At 48.1% G+C, this 17,366-nt stretch overlaps 2 protein-coding genes across 9 annotated transcripts in view; one reads left to right on the forward strand and one right to left on the reverse strand.

Annotated features, from left to right (window-relative positions):
• LOC120043725 (gastrula zinc finger protein XlCGF57.1-like) overlaps window positions 1–17,366 on the forward strand; it is a 714,153-nt gene that overhangs the window by 134,301 nt on the left and 562,486 nt on the right. The gene's annotated exons all lie outside the window — the stretch shown is intronic.
• Window positions 1–17,366, reverse strand: part of LOC120043715 (brain-specific angiogenesis inhibitor 1-associated protein 2-like) — a 146,755-nt gene that overhangs the window by 71,695 nt on the left and 57,694 nt on the right. For all 8 annotated transcript variants that reach the window (XR_005476501.1, XM_038988273.1, XM_038988269.1 and 5 more), the window contains exon 3: window positions 11,084–11,170. Coding sequence is in view for 7 of the 8 variants with exons in the window: in XM_038988273.1 (XP_038844201.1) it covers window positions 11,084–11,170 (87 nt within the window). In the remaining variant the exon portion in view is untranslated. The remainder of the gene's footprint in view (window positions 1–11,083; window positions 11,171–17,366) is intronic.

Here is a 17,366-nt window from a genome sequence, read left to right on the forward strand (position 1 = left end):
AAGAAAGGAGGGAGTGAAGAGAAGAGAAGGAGAACCTGGGGAGGAGGAGAAGAAAGCTGGGGAGGGAGAGAGAAGAAGAAAGAAGAGATGTGGGAGCAAGGACAGGAAAGGAGAGAGTTGGGAGGAGGGAAAGAAAGATGAGAGAAAGAGATTGAGTGTGAGGCGTGTGTGAGTGGGAGGAAGGGAGAGTGACGGGATGATTAGACCAAGCCGAGGAGGGGAATGAGTGTGTGTGGGGGTGGGGGTGGAGGGACCACAGTCTCCTTTGGCACAGGGAATACACACACAAACGTCTCAAACACTATATAGTCACACACACCAGTCAAAGTCACATTCTATGATTTATCATATATTTATGTAAAGCTGAGGACTATAGTTTACATGATGATATAATGTTAATGTAATGAAACCTGTACGGAATCAACCTGTGGAATATCTGATGTTCTGATAATAAAATGGCATGAGAACATTATCTCTAAAAGCAGTTTAAGTACACGCTTCAAGCATAATGAGACAGAGACAGAGAGACAGAGGAGAGAGAGAGACAGAGAGAGACAGAGAGAGAGAGAGAGAGACAGAGGAGAGAGAGAGACAGAGGAGAGAGAGAGACAGAGAGACAGAGAGAGAGGAGAGAGAAAGAGAGAGAGAGAGAGAGAGAGAGAGAGAGAGAGAGAGAGAGAGAGAGAGAGAGAGAGAGAAAGGATGACAGTAAAAGCTGCCTTGTCTCAGATGTGTAGGTGGAACCATTTACAGTCAGTCTCATAATGAACCCAACGGCTTTAACAGACTAACAGCCACTAAACACAAAGAGAAAAATACAGATCACCCCCAGGCAGTCGACGTACCACAGCGCAACACACACATACACACCTGGACACACACCAGCCACAGACACACCAGAGAGAGTAAAGAACAAACATGCTGGTACAGGCCCTATTGATGCTCTACTCCCCTGTAGCAGTGGAACAGGAAACCCCTAGCATGAGGTGCCTCACCTCTGACTGTGGCTGTCTCCCTAGAGAGAGAGCTACAACTACAGGGGAAAGTGGGTGTGGTCTACCTAAAGAGAGAGAGCTACAACTACAGGAGAAAGTGGGCATGGTCTACCTAAAGAGAGAGAGAGCTACAACTACAGGAGAAAGTGGGCGTGGTCTACCTAGAGAGAGAACGCTACAACTACAGGAGAACGTGGGCATGGTCTACCTAGAGAGAAGAAGCTACAACTACAGGAGAACGTGGGCGTGGTCTACCTAGAGAGAAGAAGCTACAACTACAGGAGAAAGTGGGCGTGGTCTACCTAGAGAGAAGCTACAACTACAGGAGAACGTGGGTGTGGTCTACCTAGAGAGAGAGAGCTACAACTACAGGAGAAAGTGGGCGTGGTCTACCTAGAGAGAGAGCTACAACTACAGGAGAAAGTGGGCGTGGTCTACCTAGAGAGAGAGAGCTACAACTACAGGAGAAAGTGGGCGTGGTCTACCTAGAGAGAGAGAGCTACAACTACAGGAGAAAGTGGGCGTGGTCTACCTAGAGAGAAGAAGCTACAACTACAGGAGAACGTGGGTGTGGTCTACCTAGAGAGAGAGAGCTACAACTACAGGAGAAAGTGGGCGTGGTCTACCTAGAGAGAGAGAGCTACAACTACAGGAGAAAGTGGGCGTGGTCTACCTAGAGAGAGAGAGCTACAACTACAGGAGAAAGTGGGCGTGGTCTACCTAGAGAGAGAGAGCTACAACTACAGGAGAAAGTGGGCGTGGTCTACCTAGAGAGAGAGCTACAACTATAGGGGAAAGTGGGCGTGGTCTACCTAGAGAGAGAGCTACACCTATAGGGGAAAGTGGGCGTGGTCTACCTAGAGAGAGAGCTACAACTATAGGGGAAAGTGGGCGTGGTCTACCTAGAGAGAGCTACAACTATAGGGGAAAGTGGGCGTGGTCTACCTAGAGAGAGAGCAACAACTATAGGGGAAAGTGGGCGTGGTCTACCTAGATAGAGAGATACAACTACAGGGGGAAGTGGGTGTGGTCTACCTAGAGAGAGATACAACTACAGGGGAAAGTGGGTGTGGTCTACCTAGAGAGAGCTACAACTACAGAGGAAAGTGGGTGTGGTCTACCTAGAGAGAGAGAGCTACAACTACAGGAGAAAGTGGGTGTGGTCTACCTAGAGAGAGAGCTACAACTACAGGGGAAAGTGGGTGTGGTCTACATAGAGAGAGAGATACAACTACAGGTGAAAGTGGGCGTGGTCTACCTAGAGGGAGAGATAAAACTACTGGGGAAAGTGGGCGTGGTCTACCTAGATAGAGAGATACAACTACAGGGGAAAGTGGGTGTGGTCTACCTAGAGAGAGCTACAACTACAGGGGAAAGTGGGTGTGGTCTACCTAGAGAGAGATACAACTACAGGGGAAAGTGGGTGTGGTCTACCTAGAGAGAGATACAACTACAGGGGGAAGTGGGTGTGGTCTACCTAGAGAGAGAGATACAACTACAGGGGGAAGTGGGTGTGGTCTACCTAGAGAGAGATACAACTACAGGGGAAAGTGGGTGTGGTCTACCTAGAGAGAGATACAACTACAGGGGAAAGTGGGTGTGGTCTACCTAGAGAGAGATACAACTACAGGGGAAAGTGGGTGTGGTCTACCTAGAGAGAGAGCTACAACTACTGGGGAAAGTGGGCGTGGTCTACACGTAGTATGGAAGAGTAGACATTGGAACAACATTAGTTACGTAGTGTTATTATCAAAAACATGTTGGAACTATTCACACTTTGATTTCTCACACACACACACACACACACACACACACACACACACACAGACAGACAGACAGACAGACAAATGAATCATTTCAAATATATAGTTGAATCTGTTGAGAAAAGCTATGGAGAAGAGGGGGATCGGTTTCACACACACATCTATCCTGGAGACAGACACACCTCTATGGGACAGACATTGTGTTCCTGTAGAGAGGGTCTGAGCTGGGTAAATGGTATGAGATATGGTCCGATTCCCACACATGTTAACACCTTGAAATCAATGGGAAACCTCTAAGGGCCCAGGGCTGTGTGTGTGTCTGTGTACTTGTGTGTGTGTGTGTGGTGTGGAAAATCCCACAGCACCCCCCCCTCCCTCCTTACCCCCACAAAAAACATACCTTTCATGAACTAACACTCCCACTCTCCCCCACTAGAGATGACTGTACTAATAGCTACTTTGATGAAAAATGTACTTACTATATGTGGTTGTCTCACCCAGCCCTCCTCAGATGAATTAACTAACTGTATGTTTCTCTGGATGAGAGCGTCTGCTAAATGACTAACGTGTAAATGTAAAATGAAAAGCCCTTTTACTGAATAAAACATCCACACATACCTTTCATGTCTTTCCCTCTGGCTGACTGATTGGCTCAGGGAAGCCCCAACAACGCTGTACTACTACACCTGACAGAACCCCCCCCCCAGCTGTCCTACTACAGAACACCCCCCCCCCCAGCTGTCCTACTACACCTGACAGAACCCCCCCCCCCCAGCTGTCCTACTACAGAACACCCCCCCAGCTGTCCTACTACAGAACACCCCCCCCAGCTGTCCTACTACAGAACACCCCCCCCAGCTGTCCTACTACAGAACACCCCCCCAGCTGTCCTACTACAGAACACCCCCCCCAGCTGTCCTACTACAGAACACCCCCCCCAGCTGTCCTACTACAGAACACCCCCCCCAGCTGTCCTACTACAGAACACCCCCCAGCTGTCCTACTACAGAACACCCCACAGCTGTCCTACTACAGAACACCCCACAGCTGTCCTACTACAGAACACCCCACAGCTGTCCTACTACAGAACACCCCCCAGCTGTCCTACTACAGAACACCCCCCCAGCTGTCCTACTACAGAACACCCCCCCAGCTGTCCTACTACAGAACACCCCCCCAGCTGTCCTACTACAGAACACCCCCCCAGCTGTCCTACTACAGAACACCCCACAGCTGTCCTACTACACCTGACAGAACCCCCCCCCCCCCAGCTGTCCTACTACAGAACACCCCCCCAGCTGTCCTACTACAGAACACCCCCCCAGCTGTCCTACTACAGAACACCCCCCCAGCTGTCCTACTACAGAACACCCCCCCAGCTGTCCTACTACAGAACACCCCACAGCTGTCCTACTACACCTGACAGAACCCCCCCCCCCCCCAGCTGTCCTACTACAAAACACCCCACAGCTGTCCTACTACACCTGACAGACCCCTCCCCCCCCCAGCTGTCCTACTACAGAACACCCCACAGCTGTCCTACTACAGAACACCCCACAGCTGTCCTACTACAGAACACCCCACAGCTGTCCTACTACAGAACCCCCCCCCCCCCAGCTGTCCTACTACAGAACACCCCCCCAGCTGTCCTACTACACCTGACAGAACCCCCCCCCCCCCCCCCCCCCCCCAGCTGTCCTACTACAAAACACCCCACAGCTGTCCTACTACAGAACACCCCACAGCTGTCCTACTACAGAACACCCCACAGCTGTCCTACTACAGAACCCCCCCCCCCCCCCCCCCCCCAGCTGTCCTACTACAAAACACCCCACAGCTGTCCTACTACAAAACACCCCACAGCTGTCCTACTACAGAACACCCCACAGCTGTCCTACTACACCTGACAGAACCCCCCCCCCCCCCCCCCCCAGCTGTCCTACTACAAAACACCCCACAGCTGTCCTACTACAAAACACCCCACAGCTGTCCTACTACAGAACACCCCACAGCTGTCCTACTACAGAACACCCCACAGCTGTCCTACTACAGAACACCCCACAGCTGTCCTACTACAAAACACCCCACAGCTGTCCTACTACAAAACACCCCACAGCTGTCCTACTACAAAACACCCCACAGCTGTCCTACTACAGAACACCCCACAGCTGTCCTACTACAGAACACCCCACAGCTGTCCTACTACAGAACACCCCACAGCTGTCCTACTACAGAACACCCCACAGCTGTCCTACTACAGAACACCCCACAGCTGTCCTACTACAGAACACCCCACAGCTGTCCTACTACAGAACACCCCACAGCTGTCCTACTACAGAACACCCCACAGCTGTCCTACTACAGAACACCCCACAGCTGTCCTAATACAGAACACCCCCCCCAGCTGTCCTACTACAGAACACCCCCCCCAGCTGTCCTACTACAGAACCCCCCCCCCCCCAGCTGTCCTACTACAGAACACCCCACAGCTGTCCTACTACACCTGACAGAACCCCCCCCCCCCCCCCCAGCTGTCCTACTACAAAACACCCCACAGCTGTCCTACTACAGAACACCCACAGCTGTCCTACTACAGAACACCCCACAGCTGTCCTACTACAGAACACCCCACAGCTGTCCTACTACAGAACACCCCACAGCTGTCCTACTACAGAACACCCCACAGCTGTCCTACTACAGAACACCCCACAGCTGTCCTACTACAGAACACCCCCCCCAGCTGTCCTACTACAGAACACCCCACAGCTGTCCTACTACACCTGACAGAACCCCCCCCCCCCCAGCTGTCCTACTACAAAACACCCCACAGCTGTCCTACTACACCTGACAGACCCCTCCCCCCCCCCCAGCTGTCCTACTACAGAACACCCCACAGCTGTCCTACTACAGAACACCCCACAGCTGTCCTACTACAGAACACCCCACAGCTTTCCTACTACAGACCCTCCCCCCCCCCCCCAGCTGTCCTACTACAAAACACCCCACAGCTGTCCTACTACAGAACACCCCACAGCTGTCCTACTACAGAACACCCCACAGCTGTCCTACTACAGAACACCCCCACAGCTGTCCTACTACAGAACACCCCCACAGCTGTCCTACTACACCTGACAGAACCCCCCCCCCCCCCCCAGCTGTCCTACTACAAAACACCCCACAGCTGTCCTACTACAAAACACCCCACAGCTGTCCTACTACAGAACACCCCACAGCTGTCCTACTACAGAACACCCCACAGCTGTCCTACTACAGAACACCCCACAGCTGTCCTACTACAGAACACCCCACAGCTGTCCTACTACAGAACACCCCACAGCTGTCCTACTACAGAACACCCCACAGCTGTCCTACTACAGAACACCCCACAGCTGTCCTACTACAAAACACCCCACAGCTGTCCTACTACAAAACACCCCACAGCTGTCCTATTACAAAACACCCCACAGCTGTCCTACTACAAAACACCCCACAGCTGTCCTACTACAGAACACCCCACAGCTGTCCTACTACAGAACACCCCCACAGCTGTCCTACTACAGAACACCCCCACAGCTGTCCTACTACACCTGACAGAACCCCCCCCCCCCCAGCTGTCCTACTACAAAACACCCCACAGCTGTCCTACTACAAAACACCCCACAGCTGTCCTACTACAGAACACCCCACAGCTGTCCTACTACAGAACACCCCACAGCTGTCCTACTACAGAACACCCCACAGCTGTCCTACTACAAAACACCCCACAGCTGTCCTACTACAAAACACCCCACAGCTGTCCTACTACAAAACACCCCACAGCTGTCCTACTACAAAACACCCCACAGCTGTCCTACTACAGAACCCCCCCCCCAGTTGTCCTACTACAGAACCCCCCCCCCAGTTGTCCTACTACAAAACACCCCACAGCTGTCCTACTACAAAACACCCCACAGCTGTCCTACTACAAAACACCCCACAGCTGTCCTACTACAAAACACCCCACAGCTGTCCTATTACAAAACACCCCACAGCTGTCCTATTACAAAACACCCCACAGCTGTCCTATTACAAAACACCCCACAGCTGTCCTATTACAAAACACCCCACAGCTGTCCTACTACAAAACACCCCACAGCTGTCCTACTACAGAACACCCCACAGCTGTCCTACTACAGAACACCCCACAGCTGTCCTACTACAGAACACCCCACAGCTGTCCTACTACAGAACACCCCCACAGCTGTCCTACTACAGAACACCCCACAGCTGTCCTACTACAGAACACCCCCACAGCTGTCCTACTACAGAACACCCCACAGCTGTCATACTACAGAACACCCCACAGCTGTCCTACTACAAAACACCCCACAGCTGTCCTACTACAGAACACCCCCACAGCTGTCCTACTACAGAACACCCCCACAGCTGTCCTACTACAGAACACCCCACAGCTGTCCTACTACAGAACACCCCACAGCTGTCCTACTACAGAACACCCCACAGCTGTCCTACTACAGAACACCCCCACAGCTGTCCTACTACAGAACACCCCCCACAGCTGTCCTACTACAGAACACCCCCCACAGCTGTCCTACTACAGAACACCCCACAGCTGTCCTACTACAGAACACCCCACAGCTGTCCTACTACAGAACACCCCACAGCTGTCCTACTACAGAACACCCCACAGCTGTCCTACTACAGAACACCCCACAGCTGTCCTACTACAGAACACCCCACAGCTGTCCTACTACAGAACACCCCACAGCTGTCCTACTACAGAACACCCCACAGCTGTCCTACTACAGAACACCCCACAGCTGTCCTACTACAGAACACCCCACAGCTGTCCTACTACAGAACACCCCACAGCTGTCCTACTACAGAACACCCCACAGCTGTCCTACTACAGAACACCCCACAGCTGTCCTACTACAGAACACCCCACAGCTGTCCTACTACAGAACACCCCACAGCTGTCCTACTACAGAACACCCCCACAGCTGTCCTACTACAGAACACCCCCACAGCTGTCCTACTACAGAACACCCCCACAGCTGTCCTACTACACCCTACAGAACAGAGCCATGAAAACCTGTCAGAATCAACAGCTTGTTGGTCATGGATCAAGGAGAGGAGAATCCTATCACAGACACTGATGTCTTCACAGAGACTGATGTCTTCACAGACACTGATGTCTTCACAGAGACTGATGTCTTCACAGACACTGATGTCTTCACAGAGACTGATGTCTTCACAGAGACAGATGTCCCCAGAGTGGAGATAAAACATCGGGACCGCCAGCTGTTGCCACGGCAACTATTGTATCTGAGGGCAGCAGCTCTGGTCAACGTGTGGATCTTTAGACCTTTATAAATGGACCAGGACACAAGGAAGGAGGCACGCAAGCACACAAACACACACACACACACCTATACATCCCCTCTGAGCTGAAACCAATCCACCAAGCTGCTGTCTGTCACAAAATGAAATGACTTTTTGAAATCTAATTTGCAGAAGACGTCTCCTCTCGCTCTTTCTCTCTCCTTCTCTGCATCTCTTCTATATCCTCATCATACATGATACATAGCTCTCCTCCACTTTGACAAGGTGTGAGTTCAAAATGGCACCCCACTACCCATAGGGCCCTGGTCAAAAGTTAGATCTTACCAAATGTCCAGTTAAGGGTTTCTGCTTGTATTAGACGTCGACCGATTAAATCGGAATGGACGATTAATTAGGGTCGATTTCAAGTTCATAACAATCAGTAATCTGCATTTTTGGATGCCGATTATGGCCGATTACATTGCACTCCACGAGGAGACTGCGTGGCAGGCTGACCACCGGTTACACGAGTGCAGCAAGGAGCCAAGGTAAATTGCTTGCTAGCATTAAATGTATCTTATAAAAAAACAATCAATCTTCACATAATCACTAGTTAACTACACATGGTTGATGATATTACTAGTTTAACTAGCTTGTCCTGCTTTGCATAGAATCAATACAGTGCCTGTTAATTTAGCATCGAATCACAGCCTACTTCTCCAAACGGGTGATGATTTAACAAGCGTCGTTGAACCAACAAGTGTCGTTGAACCAATGTGTACCTAACCATAAACATCAATGCCTTTCTTAAAATCAATACACAAGTATATTTTTAAACCTGCATGTTTAGTTAAAAGAACTGCATGTTAGCAGGCAATATTAACGAGGGAAATTGTGTCACTTCTCTTACGTTCTGCAAGGAGAGTCAGGGTATATGCAGCAGTTTGGGCCGCCTGGCTCGTTGAGAACTGTGTGAAGACCATTTCTTCCTAACAAAGACCTTAATTAATTTGCCAGAATTTTACATAATTATGACATAACATTGAAGGTTGTACAATGTAACAGCAATATTTAGACTTAGGGATGCCACCCGTTAGATAAAATACGGAACGGTTCCGTATTTCACTGAAAGAATAAATGTTTTGTTTTCGAGATGATAGGTCATTAATATGGTCAAATCTGGAAACTAAGGCTGGTATTTCTGTGTGTTATTATGTTATAATTAACTCTATGATTTGATAGAGCAGTCTGACTGAGCGGTGGTCAGCAGCAGCAGACTCGTAAGCATTCATTCAAACAGCACTTTACTGCGTTTGCCAGCAGCTCAGCGCTGTTTATGACTTCAAGCCTATCAACTCCTGAGATTAGGCTGGCAATACTAAAGTGCCTATAAGAACATCCAATAGTCAAAGGTATATGAAATACAAATGGTAGAGAGAGAAAAATAGTCCTATAATAACTACAACCTAAAACTTCTTACCTGGGAATATTGAAGACTCATGTTAAAAGGAACCACCAGATTTCATATGTTCTCATGTTCTGAGCAAGGAACTTAAACGTTAGCTTTCTTACATGGCACATATTGCACTTTTACTTTCTTCTCCAACACTGTTTTTGCATTATTTAAACCAAATTTAACATATTTCATTATTTATTTGAGACTAAATTGATTTTTATTTATTATATTAAGTTAAAATAAAAATGTTAATTCAGTATTGTTGTAATTGTCATTATTAGAAAAATATATATGAATAATAAATAAAATGCCCGATTCATCGGTATCGGCGTTAAAAATCATATTCGGTCGACCTCTAGTTTGTCTGATCTAAATTGATATCATTTTATGATGACATCATCCATCTTTTCATATTTGTCAAATGGCTGTGTTGGTCGGCACTTTCTCCCTGTGTTGGTCGGCACTTTCTCCCTGTGTTGGTCGGCACTTTCTCCCTGTGTTGGTCGGCACTTTCTCCCTGTGTTGGTCGGCACTTTCTCCCTGTGTTGGTCGGCACTTTCTCCCTGTGTTGGTCGGCACTTTTTGTCACATAACCTACATGTGATTTGCATAACATTATCACCACATATGTATTAATGGTTTCTGTAAAACCTTCTAGCAGCAGTCATCTTCCTCCTCCCTGACCTCTTCAACGAAGATCCCAGACGTCTCTACGTTATGGACAAGATGTGTGAATGAAAACCAGTCAAAAGTGAACAATGTTTTCATTCACATTTACAACAAAAAACAAGGTTTGAATACGGTCATGTGCACGTTTTGTTACTCATCTGTATAATTCATATTTTAGTTTTCACAGACTTCACCCTCCCTACACCTCTGGTGAATAGAACTGGAGACCTGTTCCGTCAGCATGCACTGAAAAACCATTCTGGCTGTGGATACCAAGGATATCAACACACTAACATGCCAGAGGATAAACTGATTGAACTTGGAGCTCTGCTGGGAGTTTACCTCATATTTACATTTTTGAATTCTGCTTTTCCACTAAAATCATAAAACACTAAAATATTTTGTTATTGTTGTTGTTGATATGCATATTAATAATATTAATAATAGTGGTGGGTAAAAAAAAAGGACCCAAAAAGGTTATTTGAGGAACCATTAAGGGGGTTCTTTGAAGAACTGAGAGGTTCCCCCACAGTTCAATTTGAGGAATCCCTAAAAGATCTTCCAGGAAGCTTTTCTTTTTAGAGTGTATGAGTGACCCCACAATGCTGCCTGCGTGGAAAACAAAGACTGGGTCATCTCTCTACATACCTGACATTACTGTGACACAAACACAGGAAGTGACAGTGTGTGTGTGTTGGCCAGCAGGAGAGCCCAGTTAACCGCCCCTTTAGGTCCAGGGAAGGGAAAGAGATATGTGGCAGCTGATAGACACGGACAAACTGACTTACAGTACAAACACTAAGACAAGCATTGAATAGCCCTTTAGGTCCGGGGACGGGCAGGACACAACAACATCCTGACAGACTACTACTCACCCATGTCCTTGGACCCCTGGCTCTCACTGGCGAGCTCTCCCATCCTCACCAAGGCATCAAAGTAGCCCTTAGCAGCAAACGTCACATCTGGGGACAGAGGAGGAACAGCATGAGATCAGGGTCAGAGGTAGAGAGGTAGAGGGCAACTCCGTAGCCTTTAAAGCAGTGCACACACACACACACACACACACACACACACACACACACACACACACACACACACACACACACACACACACACACACACACACACACACACACACACACACAGAGAGAAGACACTGCACACACACACAGAGAGAAGACACTGCTACAGTAGTAATGGTGTGTCTCATGTGGAGAGAGAGGACGATGTTACAGTATTAATGGCGTGTCACATCGCTCCTGGGCGGCTGCAGGCACAGGCCCCATCTGTCACACATATTGGTGGATAATTCACCTCCTAACCAAACCAGCTCTACTGCCAGCCATCACTACTGACTGGTAATTATTACTTTCTCATCTAACACAGCTATATTGATGGACAGTTCACCATCCTCACAGGTTGCTGTTGTCACTCACTGGGGACAGGCAGAGAGGAAGCAGCTAGCTGGATCCTGAACAACGTGTTATTATGGCCTGTCTAGTGCAGCTAGCTGGATCCTGAAACAACTAGTTATTATGGTCTGTCTAGTGCAGCTAGCTGGATCCTGAACAACTAGTTATTATGGCCTGTCTAGTGCAGCTAGCTGGATCCTGAAACAACTAGTTATTACGGCCTGTCTAGTGCAGCTAGCTGGATCCTGAACAACTAGTTATTATGGGCTGTCTAGTGCAGCTAGCTGGATCCTGAAACAACTAGTTATTATGGGCTGTCTAGTGCAGCTAGCTGGATCCTGAACAACTAGTTATTATGGTCTGTCTAGTGCAGCTAGCTGGATCCTGAACAACTAGTTATTATGGCCTGTCTAGTGCAGTTAGCTGGATCCTGAAACAACTAGTTATTATGGCCTGTCTAGTGCAGCTAGCTGGATCCTGAACAACTAGTTATTATGGCCTGTCTAGTGCAGCTAGCTGGATCCTGAACAACTAGTTATTATGGCCTGTCTAGTGCAGCTAGCTGGATCCTGAACAACGTGTTATTATGGTCTGTCTAGTGCAGCTAGCTGGATCCTGAACAACTAGTTATTATGGCCTGTCTAGTGCAGCTAGCTGGAACCTGAACAACTAGTTATTATGGCCTGTCTAGTGCAGCTAGCTGGATCCTGAAACAACTAGTTATTATGGGCTGTCTAGTGCAGCTAGCTGGATCCTGAACAACTAGTTATTATGGCCTGTCTAGTGCAGCTAGCTGGATCCTGAACAACTAGTTATTATGGCCTGTCTAGTGCAGCTAGCTGGATCCTGAACAACTAGTTATTATGGCCTGTCTAGTGCAGCTAGCTGGATCCTGAACAACTAGTTATTATGGTCTGTCTAGTGCAGCTAGCTGGATCCTGAACAACTAGTTATTATGGCCTGTCTAGTGCAGCTAGCTGGATCCTGAACTAGTTATTATGGCCTGTCTAGTGCAGCTAGCTGGATCCTGAACAACTAGTTATTATGGCCTGTCTAGTGCAGCTAGCTGGATCCTGAACAACTAGTTATTATGGCCTGTCTAGTGCAGCTAGCTGGATCCTGAACAACTAGTTATTATGGGCTGTCTAGTGCAGCTAGCTGGATCCTGAACAACTAGTTATTATGGCCTGTCTAGTGCAGCTAGCTGGATCCTGAACAACTAGTTATTATGGCCTGTCTAGTGCAGCTAGCTGGATCCTGAACAACTAGTTATTATGGCCTGTCTAGTGCAGCTAGCTGGATCCTGAACAACTAGTTATTATGGCCTGTCTAGTGCAGCTAGCTGGATCCTGAACTAGTTATTATGGGCTGTCTAGTGCAGCTAGCTGGATCCTGAACAACTAGTTATTATGGGCTGTCTAGTGCAGCTAGCTGGATCCTGAACTAGTTATTATGGCCTGTCTAGTGCAGCTAGCTGGATCCTGAACAACTAGTTATTATGGCCTGTCTAGTGCAGCTAGCTGGATCCTGAACTAGTTATTATGGGCTGTCTAGTGCAGCTAGCTGGATCCTGAACAACTAGTTATTATGGCCCGTCTAGTGCAGCTAGCTGGATCCTGAACAACTAGTTATTATGGTCTGTCTAGTGCAGCTAGCTGGATCCTGAACAACTAGTTATTATGGTCTGTCTAGTGCAGCTAGCTGGATCCTGAACAACTAGTTATTATGGCCTGTCTAGTGCAGCTAGCTGGATCCTGAACAACTAGTTATTATGGCCTGTCTAGTGCAGCTAGCTGGATCCTGAACTAGTTATTATGGGCTGTCTAGTGCAGCTAGCTGGATCCTGAACAACTAGTTATTATGGCCCGTCTAGTGCAGCTAGCTGGATCCTGAACAACTAGTTATTATGGCCTGTCTAGTGCAGCTAGCTGGATCCTGAACAATGTGTTATTATGGCCTGTCTAGTGCAGCTAGCTGGATCCTGAACTAGTTATTATGGGCTGTCTAGTGCAGCTAGCTGGATCCTGAACAACTAGTTATTATGGGCTGTCTAGTGCAGCTAGCTGGATCCTGAACTAGTTATTATGGCCTGTCTAGTGCAGCTAGCTGGATCCTGAACAACTAGTTATTATGGCCTGTCTAGTGCAGCTAGCTGGATCCTGAACTAGTTATTATGGGCTGTCTAGTGCAGCTAGCTGGATCCTGAACAACTAGTTATTATGGCCCGTCTAGTGCAGCTAGCTGGATCCTGAACAACTAGTTATTATGGTCTGTCTAGTGCAGCTAGCTGGATCCTGAACAACTAGTTATTATGGTCTGTCTAGTGCAGCTAGCTGGATCCTGAACAACTAGTTATTATGGCCTGTCTAGTGCAGCTAGCTGGATCCTGAACAACTAGTTATTATGGCCTGTCTAGTGCAGCTAGCTGGATCCTGAACAACTAGTTATTATGGCCTGTCTAGTGCAGCTAGCTGGATCCTGAACAACTAGTTATTATGGCCTGTCTAGTGCAACTAGCTGGATCCTGAACAACTAGTTATTATGGCCTGTCTAGTGCAGCTAGCTGGATCCTGAACAACTAGTTATTATGGCCTGTCTAGTGCAGCTAGCTGGATCCTGAACAACTAGTTATTATGGCCTGTCTAGTGCAGCTAGCTGGATCCTGAAACAACTAGTTATTATGGCCTGTCTAGTGCAGCTAGCTGGATCCTGAACAACGTGTTATTATGGCCTGTCTAGTGCAGCTAGCTGGATCCTGAACAACGTGTTATTATGGTCTGTCTAGTGCAGCTGGCTGGATCCTGAACAACTAGTTATTATGGTCTGTCTAGTGCAGCTAGCTGGATCCTGAACAACTAGTTATTATGGTCTGTCTAGTGCAGCTAGCTGGATCCTGAAACAACTAGTTATTATGGGCTGTCTAGTGCAGCTAGCTGGATCCTGAACAACTAGTTATTATGGCCTGTCTAGTGCAGCTAGCTGGATCCTGAAACAACTAGTTATTATGGGCTGTCTAGTGCAGCTAGCTGGATCCTGAACAACTAGTTATTATGGCCTGTCTAGTGCAGCTAGCTGGATCCTGAAACAACTAGTTATTATGGGCTGTCTAGTGCAGCTAGCTGGATCCTGAACAACTAGTTATTATGGCCTGTCTAGTGCAGCTAGCTGGATCCTGAAACAACTAGTTATTATGGGCTGTCTAGTGCAGCTAGCTGGATCCTGAACAACTAGTTATTATGGGCTGTCTAGTGCAGCTAGCTGGATCCTGAAACAACTAGTTATTATGGGCTGTCTAGTGCAGCTAGCTGGATCCTGAAACAACTAGTTATTATGGCCTGTCTAGTGCAGCTAGCTGGATCCTGAACAACGTGTTATTATGGCCTGTCTAGTGCAGCTAGCTGGATCCTGAACAACTAGTTATTATGGGCTGTCTAGTGCAGCTAGCTGGATCCTGAAACAACTAGTTATTATGGGCTGTCTAGTGCAGCTAGCTGGATCCTGAAACAACTAGTTATTATGGCCTGTCTAGTGCAGCTAGCTGGATCCTGAACAACTAGTTATTATGGCCTGTCTAGTGCAGCTAGCTGGATCCTGAACAACTAGTTATTATGGCCTGTCTAGTGCAGCTAGCTGGATCCTGAAACAACTAGTTATTATGGCCTGTCTAGTGCAGCTAGCTGGATCCTGAACAACTAGTTATTATGGGCTGTCTAGTGCAGCTAGCTGGATCCTGAACAATGTGTTATTATGGCCTGTCTAGTGCAGCTAGCTGGATCCTGAACAACTAGTTATTATGGCCTGTCTAGTGCAGCTAGCTGGATCCTGAACAATGTGTTATTATGGGCTGTCTAGTGCAGCTAGCTGGATCCTGAACAACTAGTTATTATGGTCTGTCTAGTGCAGCTAGCTGGATCCTGAAACAACTAGTTATTATGGTCTGTCTAGTGCAGCTAGCTGGATCCTGAAACAACTAGTTATTATGGTCTGTCTAGTGCAGCTAGCTGGATCCTGAACAACTAGTTATTATGGCCTGTCTAGTGCAGCTAGCTGGATCCTGAACAATGTGTTATTATGGGCTGTCTAGTGCAGCTAGCTGGATCCTGAACAACTAGTTATTATGGGCTGTCTAGTGCAGCTGGCTGGATCCTGAAACAACTAGTTATTATGGCCTGTCTAGTGCAGCTAGCTGGATCCTGAAACAACTAGTTATTATGGCCTGTCTAGTGCAGCTAGCTGGATCCTGAAACAACTAGTTATTATGGTCTGTCTAGTGCAGCTAGCTGGATTCAACCTAGACCAGCCCTGCTGCTGTGGCTGTCAACACTCACAGGGGACTGACAGGCTGTGAGAAGTGAGAACCAGAGTGGGCCAGGCTCAGACACCACTGCTGCCTGCCAACCTGCCACTCCCCAAGCAGGCAGACAGGAGTAGTGGCCAACTCTGGCCCGAGTCTGACTGACCATGAACAAACCAGCCCACTATCCATCATCACTGACAGTGGACAAGCAGACTGACTGACTGACTGGCTAACTCTGGCCCACCTGTATAACTCCTCACTTGTCATATCCAGCCCAGCACAGCTGGTAGGGGAATCTGGGTTCAGATGGCTGTTGTTCTAGATTAGAAGACTTGTTCCAGCCTGCCTTGTGTAAGAGCTGGAGCAGTGGTTTGTATTGGCTGTATTGATTGACAGTAGAATGGAGATAAGATGAGGATTGAGTAGGTTATTTTAATCTCTAAAGGTGATTGATTAGTAACTGGTCTTTTCTAGTTTAAAAGCCCCCATGTAGTCTTTTTCATTTGATTTCTTAATCATCACTGTATGTCTAATACATCTCTCTGTTTATTTCATGACAATAAAAAATGTATATTTAATACTTTATTTCCTTGTGCCTCCTTTTGCCATTGAAATGCTTAGTCTGATTATGTGGGCGTGTTGATATAAATGTAATGAAAAGGGACAGACAGGACCAACGTAATGAAGAGGGACAGACAGGACCAACATAATGAAGAGGGACAGACAGGACCAACGTAATGAAGAGGGACAGACAGGACCAACGTAATGAAGAGAGACAGACCAGAGGATTAGGGTCTATGACTGGGCAGCAGACAGCGGGTAGGGGAGAGAAGGGACAGACAGGACCAACGTAATGATGAGGGGCAGACCAGAGGATTAGGGTCTATGACTGGGCAGCAGACAGCGGGTGGGGAAGAGAAGGGTCAGACAGGACCAACGTAATGATGAGGGGCAGACCAGAGGATTAGGGTCTATGACTGGGCAGCAGACAGTGGGTGGGGGAGAGAAGGGTCAGACAGGACCAACGTAATGATGAGGGGCAGACAGGACCAACGTAATGATGAGGGAAAGACTAGAGGATTAGGGTCTATGACTGGGCAGCAGACAGTGGGTGGGGGAGAGAAGGGTCAGACAGGACCAACGTAATGATGAGGGGCAGACAGGACCAACGTAATGATGAGGGGCAGACCAGAGGATTAGGGTCTATGACTGGGCAGCAGACAGCGGGTGGGGGAGAGAAGGGTCAGACAGGACCAACGTAATGATGAGGGGCAGACCAGAGGATTAGGGTCTATGACTGGGCAGCAGACAGCGGGTGGGGGAGAGAAGGGTCAGACAGGACCAACGTAATGATGAGGGGCAGACCAGAGGATTAGGGTCTATGACTGGGCAGCAGACAGCGGGTGGGGAAGAGAAGGGTCAGACAGGACCAACGTAATGAAGAGGGAC

This window comes from Salvelinus namaycush, chromosome 3, assembly GCF_016432855.1.
Source record: "Salvelinus namaycush isolate Seneca chromosome 3, SaNama_1.0, whole genome shotgun sequence".
NCBI classification, from domain to species: domain Eukaryota; kingdom Metazoa; phylum Chordata; class Actinopteri; order Salmoniformes; family Salmonidae; genus Salvelinus; species Salvelinus namaycush.